Below are 21,051 nucleotides of genomic sequence, written 5' to 3'. Positions count from 1 at the left end.
GTTTGTCAAGGACAGCCTCTCTTGCAGACACTCTGCTTCACTCCAGTACCCCCCTTCCCCGTGCCCCCCAACACTCTGTCAAATGGCCTGATCTCCAGTAAAGATGCAGGAAATGGTGAGTTTTAGTCATACTTTTTTTTTCTTTTTAATTTAAATAACGGAAGAGACATCCTTGGCACAGCAGAGGGAATCTGGGTTTGGGGTATGTGAGAGGTGGCAGCAGTGTCGCCAGATGGGGGATAAAGGCAAGTAATGACTGAGTCACAGTGGGCTCCCCAAACCTCCAAGTCAGGTTTAGATTCGTGGCCGTGGAATTAAGAGCCCCATAGAAGTTATTAAGTAGCAATGCCTCCCCGAACCCCGAGACTCCAGGGAGAGGGCCAGGACATCCCAGGGGACATCATGGGGCCCTGAAGGCATTTTCAGCAGCCCCGGCGGCTGCATTGGCAGCAGCAGTCCGAACTGCAGGGTTGGAGAAGACACCAGCGGCAAACTCCTGCTGGGCTTTCTGAAAGCTGGCACCTGTTCGGCGGTACAAGGAGTGGATCTGCAAGAAGATGGCAGGCACATCACAACATAGGCAAGTTTCTCCCACCCCACCCCAAGCTGACACCACCACTCGCGGGTCTGCTGCCTTTCCTTCCGGGATGACACTCCCTCAAAACACATAAATTCCTCCCTCCCCGCCCCTAAGTCCATTAGTTGAGAACCCGCCCCTCTGCTTGCCCTGCCCTGGTTCCTTCTTAATGTTCCACTCTGCACCCCCTAGGGACTCGTGCTCTCACCCCCTGCCCCCACTCCCACCGTGTCCCTCACCCGCTTCAGCATCACGATCCCCAGCACGGCGATGCCAGTGAAGAGCAGGGCGACCAGCAGCATGAGCACGGCCACGGCTGGGTTGGTGCCCACCGCCACAATCGCGAACACCCAGCCACTGTCGGGAAGAGGTGTTGGTGAGGAGGGCTGTTTGGCAGGTGTTGGCAGGGGCTGTTTTCCCAGTCTTCACTGGGTACGCCCATCAGTGGTCACCAACATGGCGGCCTTCCACGAACCAGCCCCACTCCATCTACTCTTGTCACACTTATCTCTGAAGCGTTAGCTCCTAGCTCTCCTGGCGTCCTCACTCAGAATAGGATCTTCTCACTTTAGGGTGCTCCCTTCTCTCAACTGTGGTGACATGGCCGTCCCCAGAGCTCCTGTCTAGAGCTCCCTGGGCTCTCTAGCCAAGTATCTTGACTTGTTAAATCAGCCTCTTTGGGGAAAGCCCACATGTCCCCTACTGGACAACTCTCCTCGCAACTGAATTGCCTAGGGTGGGAGGAAGAGGTGAGGGAGGAGAGGTGGCAACTCACACACCTGAAGCCCCACCCTGGGATGCCAATGGCCTGGAGGACAAAGAACACATCCTGGACGAAGAAAATGAAGAAAAAAACGAAGAAATTGAATGAACTATCACTCCTGCGAAGAGAAAAAAAAGTGTGGGGGAATTAAGACTGGGGTTGGATAAGCAGCTATGGGACCCCCTGCAGACCCCCGCCTGGCCCTCACATACCGGAAAGCCTTATACATCGGGCGGTACCAGCAGAGGAAGGAGCAGGGGGTGAAGAGGAGGAGCCAGAGCATGGACAGCCCGAAGCCGGACCCACTGCTGGTGTCCACACAGAACCTGGCCAGGCAGGCCAGGAAATTCAGGACAAGAGCCAAAGTGCTGCCTGGGGGCAGAGGGGCAGGGTGAGGGGCGTCGGAACGCGGTGAAGCCCGCCACAAACGTCTTCCCAGGGTGGCAGCAGCATGAAAGGATGGCACCCCACGCCCTAGACAATGAACCCCACAGATCAGGCATGATCTCCTTGAAAACAATTCGCAGTAATTCAGGTGCATTTATGTGTGGTGACAGAGGAAGGGTGGGCTAAGAACACACACACCATGAGAGAGAGTAACCCTACAGGGCCTCGCTTTCAGAGTGTGCTCTGGGGCATTCACATTATCTGCAATGTCTCCCAAAAAGACCTCACACTCACACAGCCAGAGGTAGTACATGGTGGACACTGTCTTCTGAAATTCTTGTGGGATCTCCATGGAGATGTCCTGGAAAAAGCAAGGCTGGACTGGGCAAACAGATGGTAGGGGAGGCCAGTTGTTCTGTCGAGCTGTAAGGCAAAAAGCAGGAGGAAGGCCTCACAAATGAGTGTAAATCAGCAAGGGACACTCTCCCCTCCTCCCTCCTCTCCTGTCTTCTCAGTTATGGATCCAAAGAAACAAAAAGTGGAAAACAGGAGGCATGGCAGAGCGCACCTATTATCTCACACTGAGGAGGCTGGGGCAGGAGGACAGGAAGTTCCAGCTCAGCCTGGTCTACACAGACCCTTCCAAGACAAAACAAAGAACAGAAAAAGAGGAGTAAGCAAATAGTTACTCTTTGCAATATTTGTGGATTGTGTCAAAAATTCTGCATAGGTGAATTTATTCAACCCTTACGATTTCCTACTTTGTAAAATAAGAACATTTTAGAAACAGGAAACTGGCTGGGGTGGTGGCACGTGTCTTTAGTCCCAGGGCTCAGGAGGCAGAGGCAGGCGGATCTCTGTGAGTTCGAAGCCAGAACTAGTTCCAGGGAAGGCTCCAAAGCTACAGAGAAAAAAAAAATCCTTCTTGAAAAAAAAAAGCAAGAAACTTTAGTGGTGTGATTTTTTGTTGGTGGTGGTTTTTTGAGTGCTGGGATTAAAGGCGTGCGCCACCATTGCCCGGCTCAGTGGTGGGATTTCTGAGACCACCAGCCCAGGGAGTGATGACTCTGGCAAAGGTGCAGTGTTTGGTTCCCAGCACCCACATGAGGGTTTACAACAGCCTGTAACTCCAGCTCTAGGGAGGTCTGTTGTTCTCTTCTGGCCTCCATGGACATAGCACAGATATGGATGCATTTGCATACACGCAGGTAAAACAATCAAATGCACAAAATAAAAATATTATAAATCTTTAAAAAACAAACCCATTATGTAACTGGATAAGATCCCAAGGTTAAGAAGCAGTGCCAACTCTAACTAAACTCAGTTTTAATAACCTGACCGACGAACATATGATCTAAGATGTTTTCGCAGCTCCTTCCAAACTATCAAGCGTTCTTTCTCACCTGCCTACCAAGACCTACTTACTACCTGTGCCACTCAGGCCAACATGCTGCAGCTCTCGCTCCCGGCGGTCCAACTCCTCTGCCTTCCGGTTGAGCTCCTCCTGCTTCTTGATCAGCTCCGCAGTGGCAGCTGCAGCAGAAGCCTATACAACAGGAGCAGAGGCAGTTGTGAGCTGCAGACCAGCGCCGGCTGCTTTCCTTACCAGCTGCACCCCCGCTTACCTGAGTGCTGTAGGAGCCGTAGTTCTTGGGCTCTGTAGGGCTGAGCTTCCTTGAGGACTGTACAGTGGGAGCTGAGGGTGGCGGCAAAGGGGCTGGGGCAGGGGCAGGAGGCTCATAGGCTGGCGGGGGCTGTAGGAAACAAGCCTCAGAGGTCAGCTAATCCCTGGTAACACTGAGATCTCGTCTGCGTGCCTTATCTGCCACATAAGCAGCTCTTCTCCAACAGTCAGGAACTTCCTTGCTGTTTGCTTTTTTTTTTCGAGACAACAGGTACTTGGGCTAGTCTAGAACTTGCAATCTTCCTGCCTTAGTCTAAGCACTGGGTAGTCCTGTGTCATGTGCCCAGTAGGAAGCTACTTTGTGTGAGTTTAAGTTGGACACCTCTTTCAGGACCTGTAGCAGTCCTGGCCGCGCCTCTTATCCAATGCTTCAGTAATACATGAAGCATTTATCCACATATTGTCTCCTTAACTTTTTTTTAAAGATTTATTTGTTTATTTCATGTGTATTTCTGTTTTGCCTGCATGTATGAGTGAGGGTGTCGGATCCCCTGGAACTGAAGTTACAGACAGTTGCGAGCTGCCATGAGGGTGCTGGGAAGTGAACCTGGGATTCTCTGGAAGAGCAGCCAATGCTCTCACCTGCTGAGCCAACTCTCCAGTCCCTCCTTAACTTTTTAAAATTACATTTATTTACTCATGTGTGTGCGCTCTGGAATCATGGTGTGGCTGTGGAGGTCAGAGGACAACTTGTGGGAGCTTGCTCTGTTCTCCATCACACTGGTCCTGGGGCTGAACTACCCGGCTTTCCCCATATATCCCACTCAGGTCTCCAACCTGCTACTAGCCAAGGATGGCCTGGACTTTGACTACTCCTGCCTGTACCTCTCAAGTGTCCCCATCCTGTTTATGTAGTGCTGTGGGCTGGGGATTAAGCCCTCTCCAACTGAGCTACAGCCCCGTGCTCCCCTTAACTCCTCTACTCTCAAATGTCTACTAGTCCTCCTCATCGTCTGCACTCTGATTGCAGACCTAAGCAGGTTTCTCAACCCTGACAAGCCCCAACCTCGATTCTCTTCAAGTAAGCCTTTCCACAGACAGAAGGTCCTCCCTGGACTGACTTTCCTAACTCCAAACTAGATGACTCCGTTGCCCTGGGCTTGCCCTGATTGTATGTTGTCTCTCAGAGAGCTAAAATACACAGCACTTAAAGCCCCAGTACGCACAAAGGGAGCTTCTCACACACTCCCCTTCCCCTACTCTTCTGTGTTCCTTCTAATTGCTCACCTCTCGGTTCTCAAAAGGGTTGTACACATCAAGCGTGGCATACTGCTGGCTGGGTCGGTGCTGGATCACAGCTGGGTCCTGAGAGCAGAGACTTGGGTTCAGGGGGCACTCGACGCCAAGGGAATTCCTAGGAACTTCCCCAAACTGCTGGTAGCTCTAAGTACTGAGACTCGGTGACACGCCGTTGTTCCCAACATTTGCCTTCAACTCCATCACCCTATATTGCTAGAACCCACTCATCACAAGGGCAGAGCCCGCTTCCCATTACCCCCCCAGTGCTCACTGGCCTGGAGCTACCATAACCTCGACGTAGAGACACTCCTTCCCTGGGTCAAATGTCACGAATGGGAATAGCAGTCCGACCCCACAGATTGGGGGAAAGACTGCCCAAAGGAGGCCGGCGCAAGTCACCTGAAAGGGATTGTCAAGCTCGCCGGAGTCGGGGAACGGGTTCCCGCCATCTCTGTTCTGAGCCATGTTTGCAAGTGAGGCCGGCCGCCCCTGCCCTCCACGCCCCTGCCGCGGGAGTACGGTGCCGGCGGCCCTGAGAACTCCCTCGGTGCGCTCGGTCTACCCGCTTCTCTGTGTTCCAATTGGTTGAAACAACCGGAAGAGTCGCTAAGATTCCCGCAGCAGCAGCAAACTGCGCTTGCGCCTCAGTAAAAAAACTTAAGCGGGAAGCACCTCACGTGATAACCCTGAACCAGTCTCTGCAGTCTAGCGCCGCACTTCCTCCACGTGACTGCTAGCAGGCAAGAACTTCTCATCCCAGGTGACCTCACGTAAAGGAACGGAACACAAATGGGAAGTTTTTGCACTGGACAGTGGCTGGAGACTGTTTTCTTTTTTGTTTTTCGAAACAGGGTTTCTCGGTAGCTTTGGAGCCTGTCCTGGAACTAGCTCTTGTAGACCAGGTTGGCCTCAGAGATCTGCCTTTCTCTGTGCTGGGATTAAAGGCGTGGGCTACCACCGCCAGCGGAAGGCTGTTTTCTATATGGGTTTCTGGCTCTACTAGAGGGGACAGCCTCATGGCTACCGTCACATGCCCACTTATTTACAGGGTCAAAGCTATTTCCCAACAGTAACTACTCCAGATCACACAACTTCTACCTGATTGCATCTGTTTTAATCTTTACTACCTTCGAAAATAAAGTGCATTTAAATTCATAGTCTTGGCTCTAATTTGGGAAGGCAAATATCTGCCTTTGTACCCAAATTCAGAATAGCTACTAATTGTTTCACCCCTTTACCCCAATACCCTTGATCCTCAAATTCCAGGGATGGGGGTCAGATGAAGCATTTATTTCACAAAGACTGTACAAAATCCCTTATAAAACATGGGGTAGACACCACCTGGTTACCTCACTCTGCCGCACATCAACTCCACGAGAGGCAGATGCGGTTGGAAGAGTGTAAGAGCAGTATATACACGGCAGGAGTTGAGGTGACAGGTACAAGTTCTGTCATATATACACTATTTCACATATTTACAGGTATAAAGGAGCCAAGGGCAGGAGAGGGCTGAGTTCTGGCTCTGTTCTCTTGTATAAAAAAGCACCAGTGTCCTGGACTGGACACCCACTGCTACACAAGCAGCAGGAGGGTCCAAAGCCTGATTGTCACCGACTGATATCCCGACTGGAGTCCCACAACTTGGTGTTGGGTGGCTCAGTCCGAAGGCAGGCGAAGAAAGGGTGCTGGAGGGCTTCACCTAAGGTCAGCCGCTTAGCAGGTTCATACTCTAGCATGCTTTCAATCAGATCGAAGAGCTGGTGGTGTTCCTCTGCCTCTGAGGTCAGATAACGCTGGTGGAGGGCAGGAAGAAGGTAAAGTGGGCTGCCTGACAAACTTTTATTATCTTTCTTTCCTTTTCATTCTCCTTGTGAGATTAGATCTCTACAGAGCCCACCTGTTCTGGAACTATGCACTGCAGCTGCCTCAGCATCCCTGTGCCACCATCCCTAGCTCTCTGCTTCCCTTACAGCTCTACCTTTCCCTTTGGGAAAAAGAACCAAGACTCGGTTTGCATGCGATTTGAATGCTACCTCACCACAACCACATTGTGACCAACCTACATTCCTACTAGCACAGTGTCGTTCAAAGTTTTACTGTCTATCCTCGTCAACTCCGAGTCTTCTGGAGTTCCACGTTAAAGTTTTACTGTCTATCCTCGTCAACTCCGAGTCTTCTGGAGTTCCACGTTAAAGTTTTACTGTCTATCCCGTCAGCTCCAAGTCTTCTGAAGTCCATGTTAAAGCATAAGCTCTTCAAAGCTGGCTTATTCTTCTCTATCTGACCTAAAGAATGCAGGACATGGCTTTGGCTTGTGGTTGTCTCCAAGTTAGGCTATCTAACCTCCTATCTTCTCTGCCCATTGTTGACCAAATTTTCTTTCAGTTTTCCATACTCCCTGTCCTAACCTCCTGCTTATAAAGTGCATTCCAGGGGCAGACCACTCAAAGAAGGAAGCAACCTTTGGAGTGTGGACAACATATACCCCTCTCTGGGCTCACCCGCAGTGGTTTGCAGTTCTCACGCACGTAACGCCCCGCTGATGTGTTCTCATCCCAATCCAGGCGACCCCGATAAAAATATTTCTGTTTTCTAGAGGGGAAGGGGAAGTTGTTGCATCAGAAGGTTCCCCTTTTATAAAATGCTTTCCCTTGTTTAACCATGTGAAAGAAAGTGGGGGCTCGGGGGCATCAACAAGAGAAGAAAATGATGTGCAACAGACAAACTCCATGGAGAGAAAAGGGCAGCCCCTCCTGCTCAAGGTTCACCTTGTCTTTCGGATCATCCGAGAAGGGATAGGACCCAAGATCCTTTCCATCATGGCTAGATGCTCTCTGTTGTCATGGGTCTGGGAAACAAAGATAGATCTAATTATGGCACTAGGAAGGAATGCTGGGGACTAGTTGCCAGGTGGGCAGTGTGGAGGACTGCATAAGTATGTCCTCAGCAGATCAAGAAAACGGGCCCAGTAATATCCCCACCACTTACCTGGAAGAGCGTGAAGCCAACGTAGTACTCAAAGATGATACAGCCTATGCTCCACACATCGCAAGGCTGTGCCCAACCCAATTCTGTGTGGTAAGGAGCAAGAGGTATTAAGATGCTTAGGACACTCTACCCTTACATCACCTCACACACTGGGCAGCCCTGAGCTCCCTTACCAAGGATGACCTCTGGGGCCCGGTAATGGCGAGTGGAGACAATGGTGCTATGGTGTTCATGGTCAAAGGTGGCACTGCCGAAGTCTACCACCCGCACAGCTGTGCTCTTCACACTGCGCTCATCTCGCTTCTAGGAGCAAAGCAGATGGGAATGAATCTCTGTCAGACTGAGATTCACAGACTAAGGAGCTTTTGAGTCTGAAAAATGTAGCCTTTCCCATATACCCAGGGAAATCTGGCTCCTGGTATTTTGTTATTATATGTTGAAACAGGATTTCACTATGTGCCATGTCAGGCTTTGAACCTGCAGCAATCCTTGTGCCTCAGAGCCTCCCAAGTGTTGGGACTACCGGCTTGTGCCACCACACCAGCTCTTACAGCAGTACTTTAATAGGAAAGGAAGAAGACTAAGAAATGATTATGGAATAATATGGAAGTCGCTAAGTCCTCAACAACTAAAGTGTCTGGTGTACTGTTTTGGAAATCTGTAATATGTAGCAGAAAGTAAGGAGTGGGCTAGAGAGTTGGCTCAGTGGGTAAGAGCACTGGCTGCTCTTCCAGAGGTCCTGAGTTAATTCCCAGCAACCACATGGCAGCTCACAAACCATTTATAATGAGATCTGGTGCCCTCTTCTGGCCGGCATGTCTACCTGCAGGCAGAACACTGTATACATAATAAAATCTACCAAAAAAACAAAACAAACAACAAAAACAAAAAACCACTGAGGAGGCCCTTTAGCACTGAGACTCAAGCTGTCCGGCAAGTTGTTTTCCTATTACACAGAAATGCGCATCTGAAAAAGAGCATGGACACTTCCATCCAATCAGAAAACGTTCCAAATTTTCAATTTAAGTCTCCTTAAACTGCTCCCTTTAAATTTATTGGGGTATACTGGTTTTACCCAGCTGAAGCCAGACAGGGAGAAATTGGTCAAAGGGAGAACACAGCTAACCAAATGCCAACTGGCCCAGTTGCCTGCCCCTTTGGACAGAGGGTGGCCCTTGTCCATCTTACCTTCTCTAGGTTGTAGGTGAGTTCGTAGTCTGAATTCACAAAGAGAATATTTTCAGGTTTGAGGTCCGTGTGTGTCAACTTGTTATCATGGAGGACTGCAGGGGAGAAGGCTAGATCAGGCTTGATCCAGGTGGCTAGTGCTAACTGCAGCAGCTGACCCCTGACTGAGTACCAAGGACAAAGCTGGAGGCAGGCCCAGACTCCACTGGGATTACTTTCTGCTCTGCAACTAAATGATATGCCTGGTCTGAGCTTTATCCTGAGTAATATAAAATATATAGTTCATCTGATGGAAAGCACCGCATGCTACAAGTGGGAGTTTTTATTTGGTCTTGACTTTGATCTATATAAGTATCAGACATTCTACAAACTCAATTCATTAAAACTGCATCACTGCCGGGCGGTGGCAGCGCACGCCTTTAATCCCAGCACTTGGGAGGCGGAGAGAGGCGGATCTCTGAGTCTGAGGCCAGCCTGGTTCAACAGCTAGTTCTAGGACAGGCTCCAAAGTTACAGAGAAATCCTGTCTCGAAAAACCAAAACCAAACAAACACAACCAACCAAACAAACAAACAAACCCAAACTGTATCACTGTGAAGACGCAGAGGAACAATTACTCTGCATTCTGAGGCTGGTACCTCAGATGGCTGATTCAGTCTTCTCCCATGTGCTTTGTGTGAGTGAAGAGCGCCATCACACAAACCTAAGACCCCAGCAAGAGGACTGCTGTGCTTCTGTGCTGCTGTTCAGCACTTCTCCAACAAAGGGAGGAAAAGACACTGAGGGCTGTGCTGTGAGTGTGGAGTGAGAGCAACCAGTGATGGGAAAGGCATCAGTCAAGGAGTTACGTCAGGAGAGATGTCAGACAGTCGCGGGTGTGCAGGTACACTGACTGGTTAGGGGTTGGCCTAGCACACAAGTACACAGACCAAGTCTGATAGAAGGAAGCGCTGCCCCAGAGTCCGCCTCAGCCCACCCCACTCACACTTGACGGCCTGGCAGAGCTGGAAGGCCATGTGGCGCACTTGGTGGATGGGGTAGGGCAGGTAGTTGTTGTCTTTGAGGAAATCGAAGGTGCTAAGGCCCAGAAGCTCAAAGGAGATACACATGTGGCCATGGTAGTCAAACCAGTCAAACATCTGGACACAGAGGCTGGGAAAAGATAGGGGAAGTTGGATATCTAATATGATCCCAATAGCCCACCACCCCACCAAAAGGAAGGACTGCACGGTTGTTGATTCCAGTTGTATAAAAACATGCCAGTTAATATCACTAACAAAGGCTAGGAATGTGGCTCACTTGGTAGAGTGCCTACTTGGCATGCACAAGACCCAAGGTTCCACCTGCAGCATTATATTTAACAGTTATGTTGATATGAACCTGCAATTTCAGCCCTGGGGAGGTGGAGGCAGGAGAATCATAAGATCAAGGTCATCCTCAACTGCATAATGAGTTTGAGGTTTGTCTGCACAGTTTTAAGTGATGCCCTGTCACTTAAAAAAACAAAACAAAACAAAACAAAAACCTCTACCTGCCAAACTCCCAAACATATTTTTATATCATTTTAAGTAGTTCAAAACTTCTTGGCTGGATTGGGGCTGAAATTCAGAAGACAGCACTTGCCTATTATGCAAGAACTCATGATTAATCCCAGCCCTCAAGAAAAAAACCCTATTTTTTAAGCGAGGCGTGGTGATGCACTCCTGCAGTCAAGAGCACTCAGAACTCAGAGGCAGGAGGATCACCATGAATTTGAAGACAGCTTGGGGTATGTAGTAAGACCCTGTGTCAAATAAACAAATGAGCTCCCTCACCCCTATTTGTTGAAGAGCTATTAACACCAAATCAGTCTGGATCTCACTGTAGCCCAGTCTGACCTAGAAATTCATATGTCGCCCACCCTGGTCTCAAATTAATATGCCACTGTAGCCCAGCTCTAATGCCAGACATTTCCTATCAGCCACTGCGCTGCCCAAGTTTACATTTACTGTTTGGTTAAATCATATATAAATGATATAGTCTAGCATGCACAGAAGTTTAATACTCAATACCACATAAAACTAGGTGTTGGTACACTTCTATAATCCCAGGTAAAGGCAAGAGGATTAAGAATCAAAGTTATGCTTGCCTTTGGCTACAAAACTGAGTAGAAGCTAGCCTGGGCTACAATGAGATACTGCCCAAAAACAAACAAAACAACCAAGCCTTTGCATTACAAGTTTATGCAATGCTTAGTCTATGAACTGTGTGGACCACATAGTTGCCCACAGTCTCAACAAAGGTCTAGAGCCTGCTACTCTTCAGTTAGCACTCAGGACCACTAAGGGCCTGCTACTCCAGCCCACTGCATTTAAAAATGTTATTTGTAATTAGGTGTGAGTTATGGGCACAAGACTGCAGATTTCTGAGGAAGCCAGAGATGCTAGATTTCCTTAGAGCTATGTTTTGTTTTGTTTTTTTTGAGACAGGGCTTCTCTGCATGGCCTTGGCTGTCCTGGAACTCACTCTGTAGGCCAGGCTGGCTGTGAACTGAGATCTGCCAGCCTATGCCTCTGCTGGGATTAAATCCTGTGCCACCACTGCCTGACTCCTGTAAATTATTGTGAGTTTCTATATGGGTACTGGAAACTAAACTCTGGTCCTACCCAACGGCAGCATACACTCTTAACTACTGAGTGACCTCTCTAGCACTAGTCTCAAACATCTGAGTCTCCTGTCTCAGTTTCCTGAACAAATTTTGTGTCTGTATGTTGTATTGGGGTTTGAATTTAGGACTCTGTTAGATAGTTGGCTGGCACTCCATCTCTTAGTTACATCTCCAGCACCTTTTTCATTTGTGGGAAAAGGTCTTACTAAATTCTCAGGCTTGCTCTGTAGCCCAGCCAGGCTCTGTGCTTCCACTCTGTCTTTTCCTCTCTCCCAAGTGGCTAGGATCATCAACAGTGATGTTCATCACTGCCAGGGGCATGCCCAGACTGCAGAGCAATCTAAATGTGATAAAGACAAGCGGGTGATTAAAGAATGTCACAGGCCCATCCTACTGGTCTACTCCTACATGAGCAAAAATTGAATGGGTTGGGTATGGTGGCACACGTCTTTAATCTCAGCACTCAGGAGGCAGAGGCAGGAGGATTTCTGCAAGCTCAAGACCAGCCTGTTCTGTAAGGAGGTTTGAGGCCAGCAAGAATCACACAGAAAAACCATGTCAAAAAGAAAGGAAGGAAGGAAGGAAGGAAGGAAGGAAGGAAGGAAGGAAGGAAGGAAGGAAGGAAGGAAGGAAGGAAGGAAGGAAGGAAGGAGAAAGAATGGACATGAAGGTCTATATTCTCCTGCCTGTCTAGCCCTGTCTGGAGTCTTCCTTCCTTCCGGAGGTGGAGCCCTTAGCTCCACACACACGCCTTTGCTTGCTTACTTCTTGCTGTCGGGGTCTTTCTCATTGATCTTCTCTAGCACGTTGATCTCTAGTCGGGCTGCTTCCTTGTACTTCTCCACATTCTTAATGATCTTCAGGGCAACTCTTGCTCCGCCCCTGTAGGTCAACAGGGGAGGCGTTTGTTGGGTTCAAGAACATCTCAGACTGACTGGGTCAGTGTAAGTACTAAGAAATTCTGTCTGTCTAAGCTACCAACAATTTGACGCCTTCATAATCTTCCATGCCTAACAGATGTGGAGCAAGCAGCAGGCCAGTGGTTACCTGCGATGGTCCACACACTGCACCACGCGGCCAAAGGTCCCTTCTCCTAAGGTGCTTACAATTTCATCTGAAACGAAAGAAAGCAGGGTCGGGGAGAGGGAGGGAGAAAAGGGGGAATGAGATGAGCTGGAAGGAAATAGGGCACAGCAGCCTGGGGTGAGGAGATGAAGGAAGGGGGAACAGACACAGATGGCTGCAGGGGAAGAAAACCCCTGTGTGACTCCCACCACCTTTAACCCAGGGGCCATGAGAGCTGGGAGCGGACAACAGTCAATTCTCAACAGCAACTCAAACCACCCAGATGAGCAACACCACTGAGAAAAGGCAAAAGAGGCTGTGACTTGGGTTGGCATGGGACGTTAGGATGACTATGGGACCATTACAGGCTATAGGATTGTTACGATTTGGCTTGTACATCGCTCTTGTAGCCAGTCCCCGACGTGGTAGATGAGGTGGCCCTCAGCGTCGTCCTCTACACTCTTGGCTCTCCGGCTGCTGTGCTGCTGTCGGGGGGTGGGGGGGGTCGGAGCAAGCCAGGTGTCGGATCGGGGGCCGAAGGGAGTCGGGGTGGGTGGTGGAGGGGTCACCGGTCACAGGCGCCCAGCCAGGGGGGACAGACGATGATGGGGGACAGTGGAAGGGAACACGTCAGATGCGGTAAGGCGGATTGGTGTGAGAAGAGAGAGCGGCGCATAATCCCAAGTCCCCAAACCCAAATCAGGACAGGGAGAAGGCACGGGTAGAGCAGAAAATGTTGATGATGTTGCCAGTGTTACCCACAACCCCATGCTCTATGAAGCACCCTTCTAGGCAGATGCAGTCTTCCCTTGCCCCCCCAACCCAAACTCGCCTGGTGAGGGGCCACAGAGCCCAGGGCTTCGGAGAAAGAGGCCTTAAAAAACCAAGGTCCTCATAAAAAAGAGAGGCCTCTGGGCAGAGTAGCTGCTCCCAACACAAGCTCAACTTATCACTAGGGCATAAATGTCTCATGCCCTTCTCTCTCCAAAGTAAATCTGGGGCCCCTTGAGAGTCGGAGAGCTCCCAAGAGGATAGGCACACTCAGTACCCACTCCAATGCTCATGCTTCAAAGCATGAGTGAGAATAAGGGAACTTTTTAATTACCAGGGTCCCTGAGGGACTGAAAAAGAATGGAGAGAGTAAAGGTCCGGGCTGGTACTCACTGAAGATGAGCGGCTGAATGTGCGGCTACGTCTCCTCCGCCGTCTGTGCTTCCTCCGGCTGCTGCGCTGGCTTCGGTAACTGCTGTTCTCCCGATGGTACTCATAGGAATGCCGAAAGTCTGTGTCATAGTAGGCCTCTGCTCGATCCCGGCTACAGTCATTGCGTCTGTAGCTGCCGCAGTACCGACGATCATAAACCCGCCGGTCAGATGAGTGATCGTCATAGCTGCTGTTGGATAACAAACACCCGTAAGGTCCAGGCCACATTTCCTGTCACACCATGCGACAGGGTCCTATCTTAGGAAAAGAAGAACCACAGGAGTAACATGAGGAAGCACCTGCAGACGTCCTGTCTAATGACACAGAACCAAAAACCCGCTTGCTCTCTAAAGTTTCCAGGTAAAATGTGGCCTGGCTCTAATCCAACCCACTCCTCTCCATACCACGGAATTATTTTTTCAAATTTATTTTTATTTTATGTGCATTGGTGTTTTGCCTGCATGAACGTCTCTGTGAGAGTGTCAAGTCTCCTGAAACTGGAGTTCTAGACAGCAGAGAGCTGCCAAATGGGTGCTGGGAATTGAACATGGGTCCTCTGAAAAACAGTCAGGGCTCTTAACCACTGAGCCATCTCTCCAGTCCCACCACTGAATTATTCAACCCCATAGACCTCACTTTCATGTTATCTCAGGAGCTCTCTAGCTATTAGTATACGGCATGCACTTCTTGCCACTGAGGACATCTCGACCACTGATTCTCATTTGTCCCACCAGGCCAGCTTAGGTGTCCCTTTCTCACAAGGCTCTCCGTGAGTCAGGCATGGTGGCACACACCACTAATCCCAGGGCTCCAGTGGGGGAGGCAGGCACATCTGTGTGAGTTCTAGGCTAGCCAGTGATACCCTATCTCAGGAAAAGTGGGAAACGGGTTAAAGAGACAGCTCTTGCAGAGGACCTGGGTTCGATTTCCATCGCCCACAGGGAGGTTCACAACCATCTATAACTCCAGTTCCAGGGGATTCCATACCTACCTTCTTTTGGTGCTGAGGGCACCAGAGATACATGTAATGTAAGACAGATGTGGAGGCAAAACACTCACATAAAATTTAAGAAGGGGGCCGGGCGGTGGTGGCGCACGCCTTTAATCCCAGCACTTGGGAGGCAGAGGCAAGCGGATCTCTGTGAGTTCGAGACCAGCCTGGTCTACAAGAGCTAGTTCCGGGACAGGCTCCAAAACCACAGAGAAACCCTGTCTCGAAAAACCAAAAAAAAAAAAAAAAAAAAAATTTAAGAAGGGGAAAAAGTAAGTTTCGTCTTAATTACACACATCCAGACCCATCCCAACAAAACCTGGTGGGTGCAGCTTCCTTCCCTAAGTACTTCTTCTACCATCTTTCAAAAAAAAATTTTTTTGAGAGTTTCACTGGCTTCAAACTCAGTATGAAGTCCAAAGAAGCCTTGAACTGATCCTGCCTAATCATCCCAAGTACTGGAAATATATATATATATATATATATATATATATATATATATATATATATATTTGTAACACCAGGAAGTGAACCAAGGACCAAATTCATGTTAGGTACATGCTCTACCACAGAAGTACATACCTAGCCCATGTTACTTCGGCCAGCTACTTTGCCCACTGGCTTCAGCATATAACCAGTCAACATTTATTGAATAAATGAATAAACCTGTGACCTGGAATCAGTCTCTCTTCCCGAGGGCTCACCTTCGGGATCGAAGGTGATAGCTGTCCTCCCTCCGCCGCCGCCTTGGCCGGTCACTGGAACTTGACCAGGAGCGACTTCTTCTTCGCTTATGCTTTCGGCTCCGATAGTGTTCGTGATAACTCCCCCGGCTACCACGCTCTGAGGAATGGTACCTTCGGGGATGAGGCATCTGGGAGGGAAGGAAAAGCAGAATGGTAAGGATCATTCTGAGTGTTCAAAAACATTCTCTGGGACTGCAGACTTCTGGAGATACAAAGCTGCCTTCTTATGCTTTCTAGTACACAGATTTCTCTGTCTTTGTGTCTACAACTTTCCTTTACAGACTACACAACCACCTACAAATTCTGGCTGAAAAGTCGAGAAAGTCAAATTCAATTGCTCTACCTCAAGCGTGACTCCATGAAGACCTTCAGGTCTGAGCCACAGTTCGTGACAGGTGACAAGTATGTGACTGACAAATACTGCCACAGTCCATCTCTGCTGCAATAAGCTATATGCAGCTGTGCCCTCCGGAGTTCTTCACAAGCAAACAAAATACAGCTTTAGTTTACACAACTGTTTTAGTTATTAACAACAAGCCCTACCCCCTCCCGCATTCCTCCATTAGGAGTAGTAGTACAAGGGCAGGAATTCAGTTAGAGGGACCAGGGTGTGGTCCTATAAATGTCTCTCACACATCTGGCCAGACCTCTGACAAAGCTGTGGAACAGCACCAAAGTGGCTGTCTATCCATCTGTATCTTCCCTACCACCCTGTATTTACTAGGTAGAAAATAACTGGGTTTTCCCTCTTTCGACATTTCAAGACAGGGTTTCTCGGTAATTCTGGCCCTCCTGGAACTCTGTGTGGACCAGACTGGCCTCGAACTCAAGAGAGCCACCTGCCTGTGCCTATCAAATGCTGAGATTAAAAGTGTGTGCCAGCAAGCTTGACTCTTTTTTCCCCCTGAGACAAGGTCTTTTTATGTAAACCTGGCTGAACTTGAACTCAGAGATCTTCCTAGTCTCCGGTCTTAGATGAGACCACACTTGTTTTCTTTTTTCTTTGTGTGTGTGTGTGAAGTGTGACCCAACATATCCTAGGCTGTCTTCAATTTTTTTTTTTTCGAGACAGGGTTTCTCTGTAGTTTTGGAGCCTGTCCTGGAACTAGCTATTGTAGACCAAGCTAGCCTCGAACACATAGAGATCCGCCTCTCTCTGCCTCCTGAGCCCTGGGATCACCACCACCCAGCTTGTCCTCAATTTTGCTGTGCTACCTAGGATGGCCTTGAACATCCTTCTCTTCCAAGAGAAGAACTTACAGAGCAGCCCCGGCACATCTGGCTTTACACAGCTTCAAGCCTGCTAGTGAGAACCATCATATCAACTGAGCTACACCCCCAGCCTAATAACTAGTTTTTAACTAACATAACTAATAACTGGGCCTCCATTAAATAAAACTGGACTGCTTAGGGTTCATAAGTAATTTTTCGGTCAAAGGGAAAAAAATCAGAGCAAAATCACTCTTCCACTCCAGAAAAGCAATGGACAAGCTCAGTAGAATGAATCTCAGGTACAGTTTTGGCCCAGGACCGAGAACATGAGGTTTGCAGGTTTAACTCTAACATCTGGTTGCCATTCTGGGCCACTTCCTCCCAACCTCCTTAAATTAAGAAAGGTGACCTACAGTGCCTTGGCCTAAAGTGGCTGGAAAACAAGAAGATGGAAGCAGGGCCTTTTCCAGGTAACTCAATCTTGACTAACTTAATTAACATAAATGCCATCTCACTACGGACACGCTATCAACAAAGTCACTTGGGTCCTTCCTAGAAAAGCCAATCCAGTCTACTTTCTCAACTCCTAAATCTTGCTTCCCCCTTTCTTACACAAAAAACCCTGGCTAATTCCCTGGAGTCAAACTCTTCCTGTACACTTCAAGCAACACTTCTCGGTTCCAATTAAACCCTTGGTCCAACTTTTGCAAGTCTGGGACCGCTCCTTGTCCCTACCTCATCACTTCTACCGCTCCCTCCAAGTTTACTATAGGTCTCGTCGCTATACCGGAGCGGTCGGCCTCCCTCCCTCTAATCGCGCTACTACTGAGCTACTTCCAGAGCCCAACATTCCTAATTTCGCCTCATCCCGTCGCCGCCCGTCTGGTGGTAGCCATCTTTCCGAGGCCCCAAGGTCCGTCAGCCCGCGCGCTCACCGTTCTGGCGGCGAGGCCCGTGCGCTTGTCCCACAGGAAGTCCGTGATGGCGGCGGCACTGCGGCCGGAGTCCCGGCACCCCCGCGGCGACGAAGTGCGGCTCCACCCCCCAACCCGGGGCCCTGGGACCTCCCGCCCCGTTCCCGGGCTCTGCTCCAGTCCCGCCCGCCCGGGCTCCGTCCCCGCCCCCAGATCCGCTCGGCGCCTCTCGCACCGCCCCCGCCCGGGGCCCGATCCCAGCTCGGTCTCCGGCTCTGGCCTCTCCGCTCCGCCGCCGCTGCCGTGAGCGAGCGCGCACGCACGCACGTACGCACGCACGTCCTGCGTCACTTCCCAGGCTCTGATGGGCTCCGCCCTCGCACAGCCGGCCCTTTTCGGTGTACGCCTCGGCTTCGCCGGCACCCGGGGGAGTCCGCGAAGCTCTGGGAGCGCCTGTGGTTTCGGGTCGGGTGGCACTAGGAGCTTGTCACGTGTTTGTTGCCCTGTACTCATCTTATCCTTCCCCATGCCTCCTCCTTGCTCTTCACTTGAAGACATTTGTGGCTTATTTAATATTGGAGGTTTAAGGAAAGGAATGCTAATTACATTGTATCACTTAGGCAAACGACTCCAGTGAGGCTTTATGAAGTCAGATTCTTCAAACATAGCTTGAAAATACATTCTCCTGCTGCTCAAGGCCAGCAAGGAGAGGTCCCGCTTTGTCCTGTACAAAAGTCATTTGTGTTTGGGGCAGTTGCATGGCCAGGCAAGAAGGGGCGAATTGGGGACCAGAATGGGGAACCATGATGTTTTAGCTAATTTATATTAAGTGAAAATTTATTGAATCTTCTCTCTGTGTTTTTAGATTTACCTGAAATTATTTGTCTGTACAAGATCTGAGTAAATTGGGAGCATGGGGACCTTGGGGAAAGGGTTGAAGGGGAGAGGGGAGCAGAGAAAAATGTAGAGCTCAATAAATATCAATAAAAAATAAAATAAATAAATTTATTATGTAAAAAAATTATTTGTCGGGGCTGGAGAGATGGCTCAGTGGTTAAGAGCATTGCCTGCTCTTCCAAAGGTCCTGAGTTCAAATTCCAGTAACCACATGGTGACTCATAACCATCTGTAATGAGGTCTGATGCCCTCTTCTGGCCTGCAGGCATACACACAGACAGAATATTGTATACATAATAAATAAATAAACAAAATAAAAAAAATTATTTGTCTGTAGCAGGGTATATGCATGTCAGTGCAGGTAGTCATGGTGGTCAGAAGAGAGCATCAGATGCCCTGGACCTGGAATTCTAGGCAGTTGTGAACTGTCTGATGTGGGTGCAAGGTTCTCCAGAAAAGCAGTTCGAACTCCTAACCACTGAGCCATCTCTCCAGCCCCAGTTTACTAAATATTAAAAAAGAACAAGAAGCTAAGCATGGTGGCTAATGCCCATAATGCCAGCTCTTAGAAGACTGAGGCAGGAGGATTTGAAAAACTTCAAGGCCAGTGTGAGATTGACTCAGTAACAAACTAGCTCAGGGTGTGGGTCAGTTGACAGAGTAGCTGCCTATTATCCAGGATGCCCTGGCTGGAGAGCCACACGGACAATTTACATGTGATCAATCCCAGGATTTGGGAAGTAGAGGCAGGAGAATCAGGGGCTCAAGGTTATCTTTGGCAGCCAGGCAGTAGTGGTGCACTCTTTTAATCGAAGCACTCGGGAGGCAGAGGCCAGCCTGGCCCACAAGAGCTAGTTCCAGGACAGGGTCCAAAGCTACAGAGAAACCCTGTCTCGCGGGGAGCAGGGGGGCGGTATCTATCTTTGGCTATGTAATGCGTTTAAAGCTATCCTAGTGATACTTGAGACTGTCTAAAAGCAAACTATTTACTTATCTAACTATCTAATCTATCTGAGGAGCTGGAGAGATAGCTCAGCAGTTAAGAGCGCTGGCTGCCTCTCCAAATGACCTAGGTTCATTTCCCAGCACACACATGGTAGCTCATATCAGCCTTGTAACTCCAGTTCCTGTACATCGAACACTCTTCAGGCTTCTTCAGGCATTGCATGTAGTATACAGATATACATGCAAGCCAAAATACCCAGGCACATAAAAAATAAATATGTATTTTTTTAAAAAACAGGAAGGAGAAGGGGCTGGAGAGATGGCTCAGTGGTTAAGAGTACTGACTGCTCTTCTAGACGACCAGGCTTCAATTCCCAGCACCCACATGGCAGCTCACAACTGTCTGAAGATCCATTTGCAGGGGATCTGACACATTCACACCAATGCACATAAAGTTAAATAAATCATAAAAAATATTTAAAACCATAAAAAATAAAAAAAGAGCTGGGCGGTGGTGGCGCACGCCTTTAATCCCAGCACTCGGGAGGCAGAGGCAGGCAGATCTCTGTGAGTTCGAGACCAGCCTGGTCTACAGAGCTAGTTCCAGGACAGGCTCCAAAAAACCACAGAGAAACCCTGTCTCGAAAAACCAAATAAATAAATAAATAAATAAAAATAAAAAAAGGAGAAAACAACACTATATATAAAGGAGTTTGGAAATTGCCAGAAAGGAGAATTCAAAAGGAAAACAACCCTCGGTTAATAAGCATCTTAAAGTGAAGGAAAATCAGAGAATAGTCAACTGGAGATTAATTAGCCAGAGATAGTTAGAAATTCCCTGTGTAAAAAGAGAGCCAGGCCTGGTGGCGCACACCTTTAATTCCAGCACTCTAGAAACAGAGGCAGGCGGATCTCCACGAGTTCAAGACTAGCATGATCTGCATGAGTTCGAAGATAGCCAGGGCCACATAAAAATACCTATTTGAAAAGGTGTGGGTGTGCGCGGACGCGCATGCACGCGCAAAGGATTTGGAAAAGCAATTTAATTTCCTTCCCAGGGAGACATCTCCAGGTCATTTTCACCAAGCATTTACTGGCTTTCACTATGAGCCCGGCATTGTACCCAGCACAAGTTTCTTTTTCCTGAGAACTTCAGTCTGAGGTTCTGAGGATTGAATGGGAGAGGACACAGACCTGTAAATAAATAATGGAGTCCAGGCATGATAGCAGAGGCAGACGGGTCTGTGAGTTCAAGGCCAGCCTGGTCTACAAGAGCTAGCACGATAGCCGAGGCAGACGGGTCTGTGAGTTCAAGGCCAGCCTGGTCTACAAGAGCTAGCGTGATAGCCGAGGCAGCGGGTCTGTGAGTTCCAGACATACTAGTCTCCATTCGTGTTCCATGCTGGCCAAAGTTGCACACTAAGACCCGGTATGAAAACATGCCAAGAACTGGTGTAAAGAGTGCTGCCCAGAGCTGGAGAGATGGCTCAGCAGTTAAGAGCACTGACTGACCTTCCAGAGGATCTGGGCTCAATTCCCAGCACTCACCTGGCAGCTCACAACTGTCTGTAACTCCAGGTCTAGGGGCCCTGACCCCCTCACTCA

The 21,051-nt window shown here is 49.1% G+C and overlaps 1 protein-coding gene across 7 annotated transcripts; it reads right to left on the bottom strand.

Annotated features, from left to right (window-relative positions):
• Positions 1-141: 141 nt before the first annotated feature.
• Positions 142-17,887, bottom strand: LOC130889386 (dual specificity protein kinase CLK2). 7 transcript variants are annotated; one of them, XM_057793047.1, is made up of 20 exons: positions 17,626-17,887; positions 15,437-15,606; positions 13,703-13,931; positions 12,936-13,023; positions 12,521-12,587; positions 12,239-12,355; positions 9,812-9,978; positions 8,827-8,921; positions 7,812-7,941; positions 7,639-7,721; positions 7,419-7,498; positions 7,152-7,242; positions 4,639-4,716; positions 3,353-3,481; positions 3,156-3,273; positions 2,022-2,150; positions 1,553-1,712; positions 1,357-1,458; positions 817-934; positions 142-547 (listed from the first exon to the last, which is right to left on the bottom strand). In XM_057793047.1, the coding sequence occupies exons 2-20, from the start codon at positions 15,604-15,606 to the stop codon at positions 401-403; spliced, it is 2,298 nt and encodes a 765-aa protein (XP_057649030.1). In that variant the 5' UTR covers positions 17,626-17,887; the 3' UTR covers positions 142-400. The 7 variants fall into 7 exon arrangements, with proteins under 7 accessions (XP_057649030.1, XP_057649029.1, XP_057649023.1 ...); XM_057793040.1 differs by lacking the exons at positions 142-547; positions 817-934; positions 1,357-1,458; ... (3 more) ...; positions 3,353-3,481; positions 4,639-4,716 and adding an exon at positions 5,124-6,443; XM_057793042.1 differs by lacking the exons at positions 142-547; positions 817-934; positions 1,357-1,458; ... (3 more) ...; positions 3,353-3,481; positions 4,639-4,716 and adding an exon at positions 5,124-6,443 and having other exon boundaries at positions 12,936-13,020.
• Positions 17,888-21,051: the final 3,164 nt, after the last annotated feature.

Source organism: Chionomys nivalis, chromosome 18 (assembly GCF_950005125.1).
Source record: "Chionomys nivalis chromosome 18, mChiNiv1.1, whole genome shotgun sequence".
Lineage (NCBI taxonomy): Eukaryota > Metazoa > Chordata > Mammalia > Rodentia > Cricetidae > Chionomys > Chionomys nivalis.
This window is presented reverse-complemented; position numbering and strand designations above follow the sequence as displayed.

Excerpts from the sequence above, each read along its gene's own strand:
- LOC130889386 (XM_057793047.1), bottom strand. The coding sequence starts at position 15,606 with ATGCCTCATCCCCGAAGGTACCATTCCTCAGAGCGTGGTAGCCGGGGG. Across the intron at positions 13,024-13,702 it reads CATTCAGCCGCTCATCTTCA|CAGCACAGCAGCCGGAGAGC; the intron begins GTGAGTACCAGC and ends ACCCCCCGACAG. Across the intron at positions 7,243-7,418 it reads CGGATGATCCGAAAGACAAG|AAAACAGAAATATTTTTATC; the intron begins GTGAACCTTGAG and ends CTTCCCCTCTAG.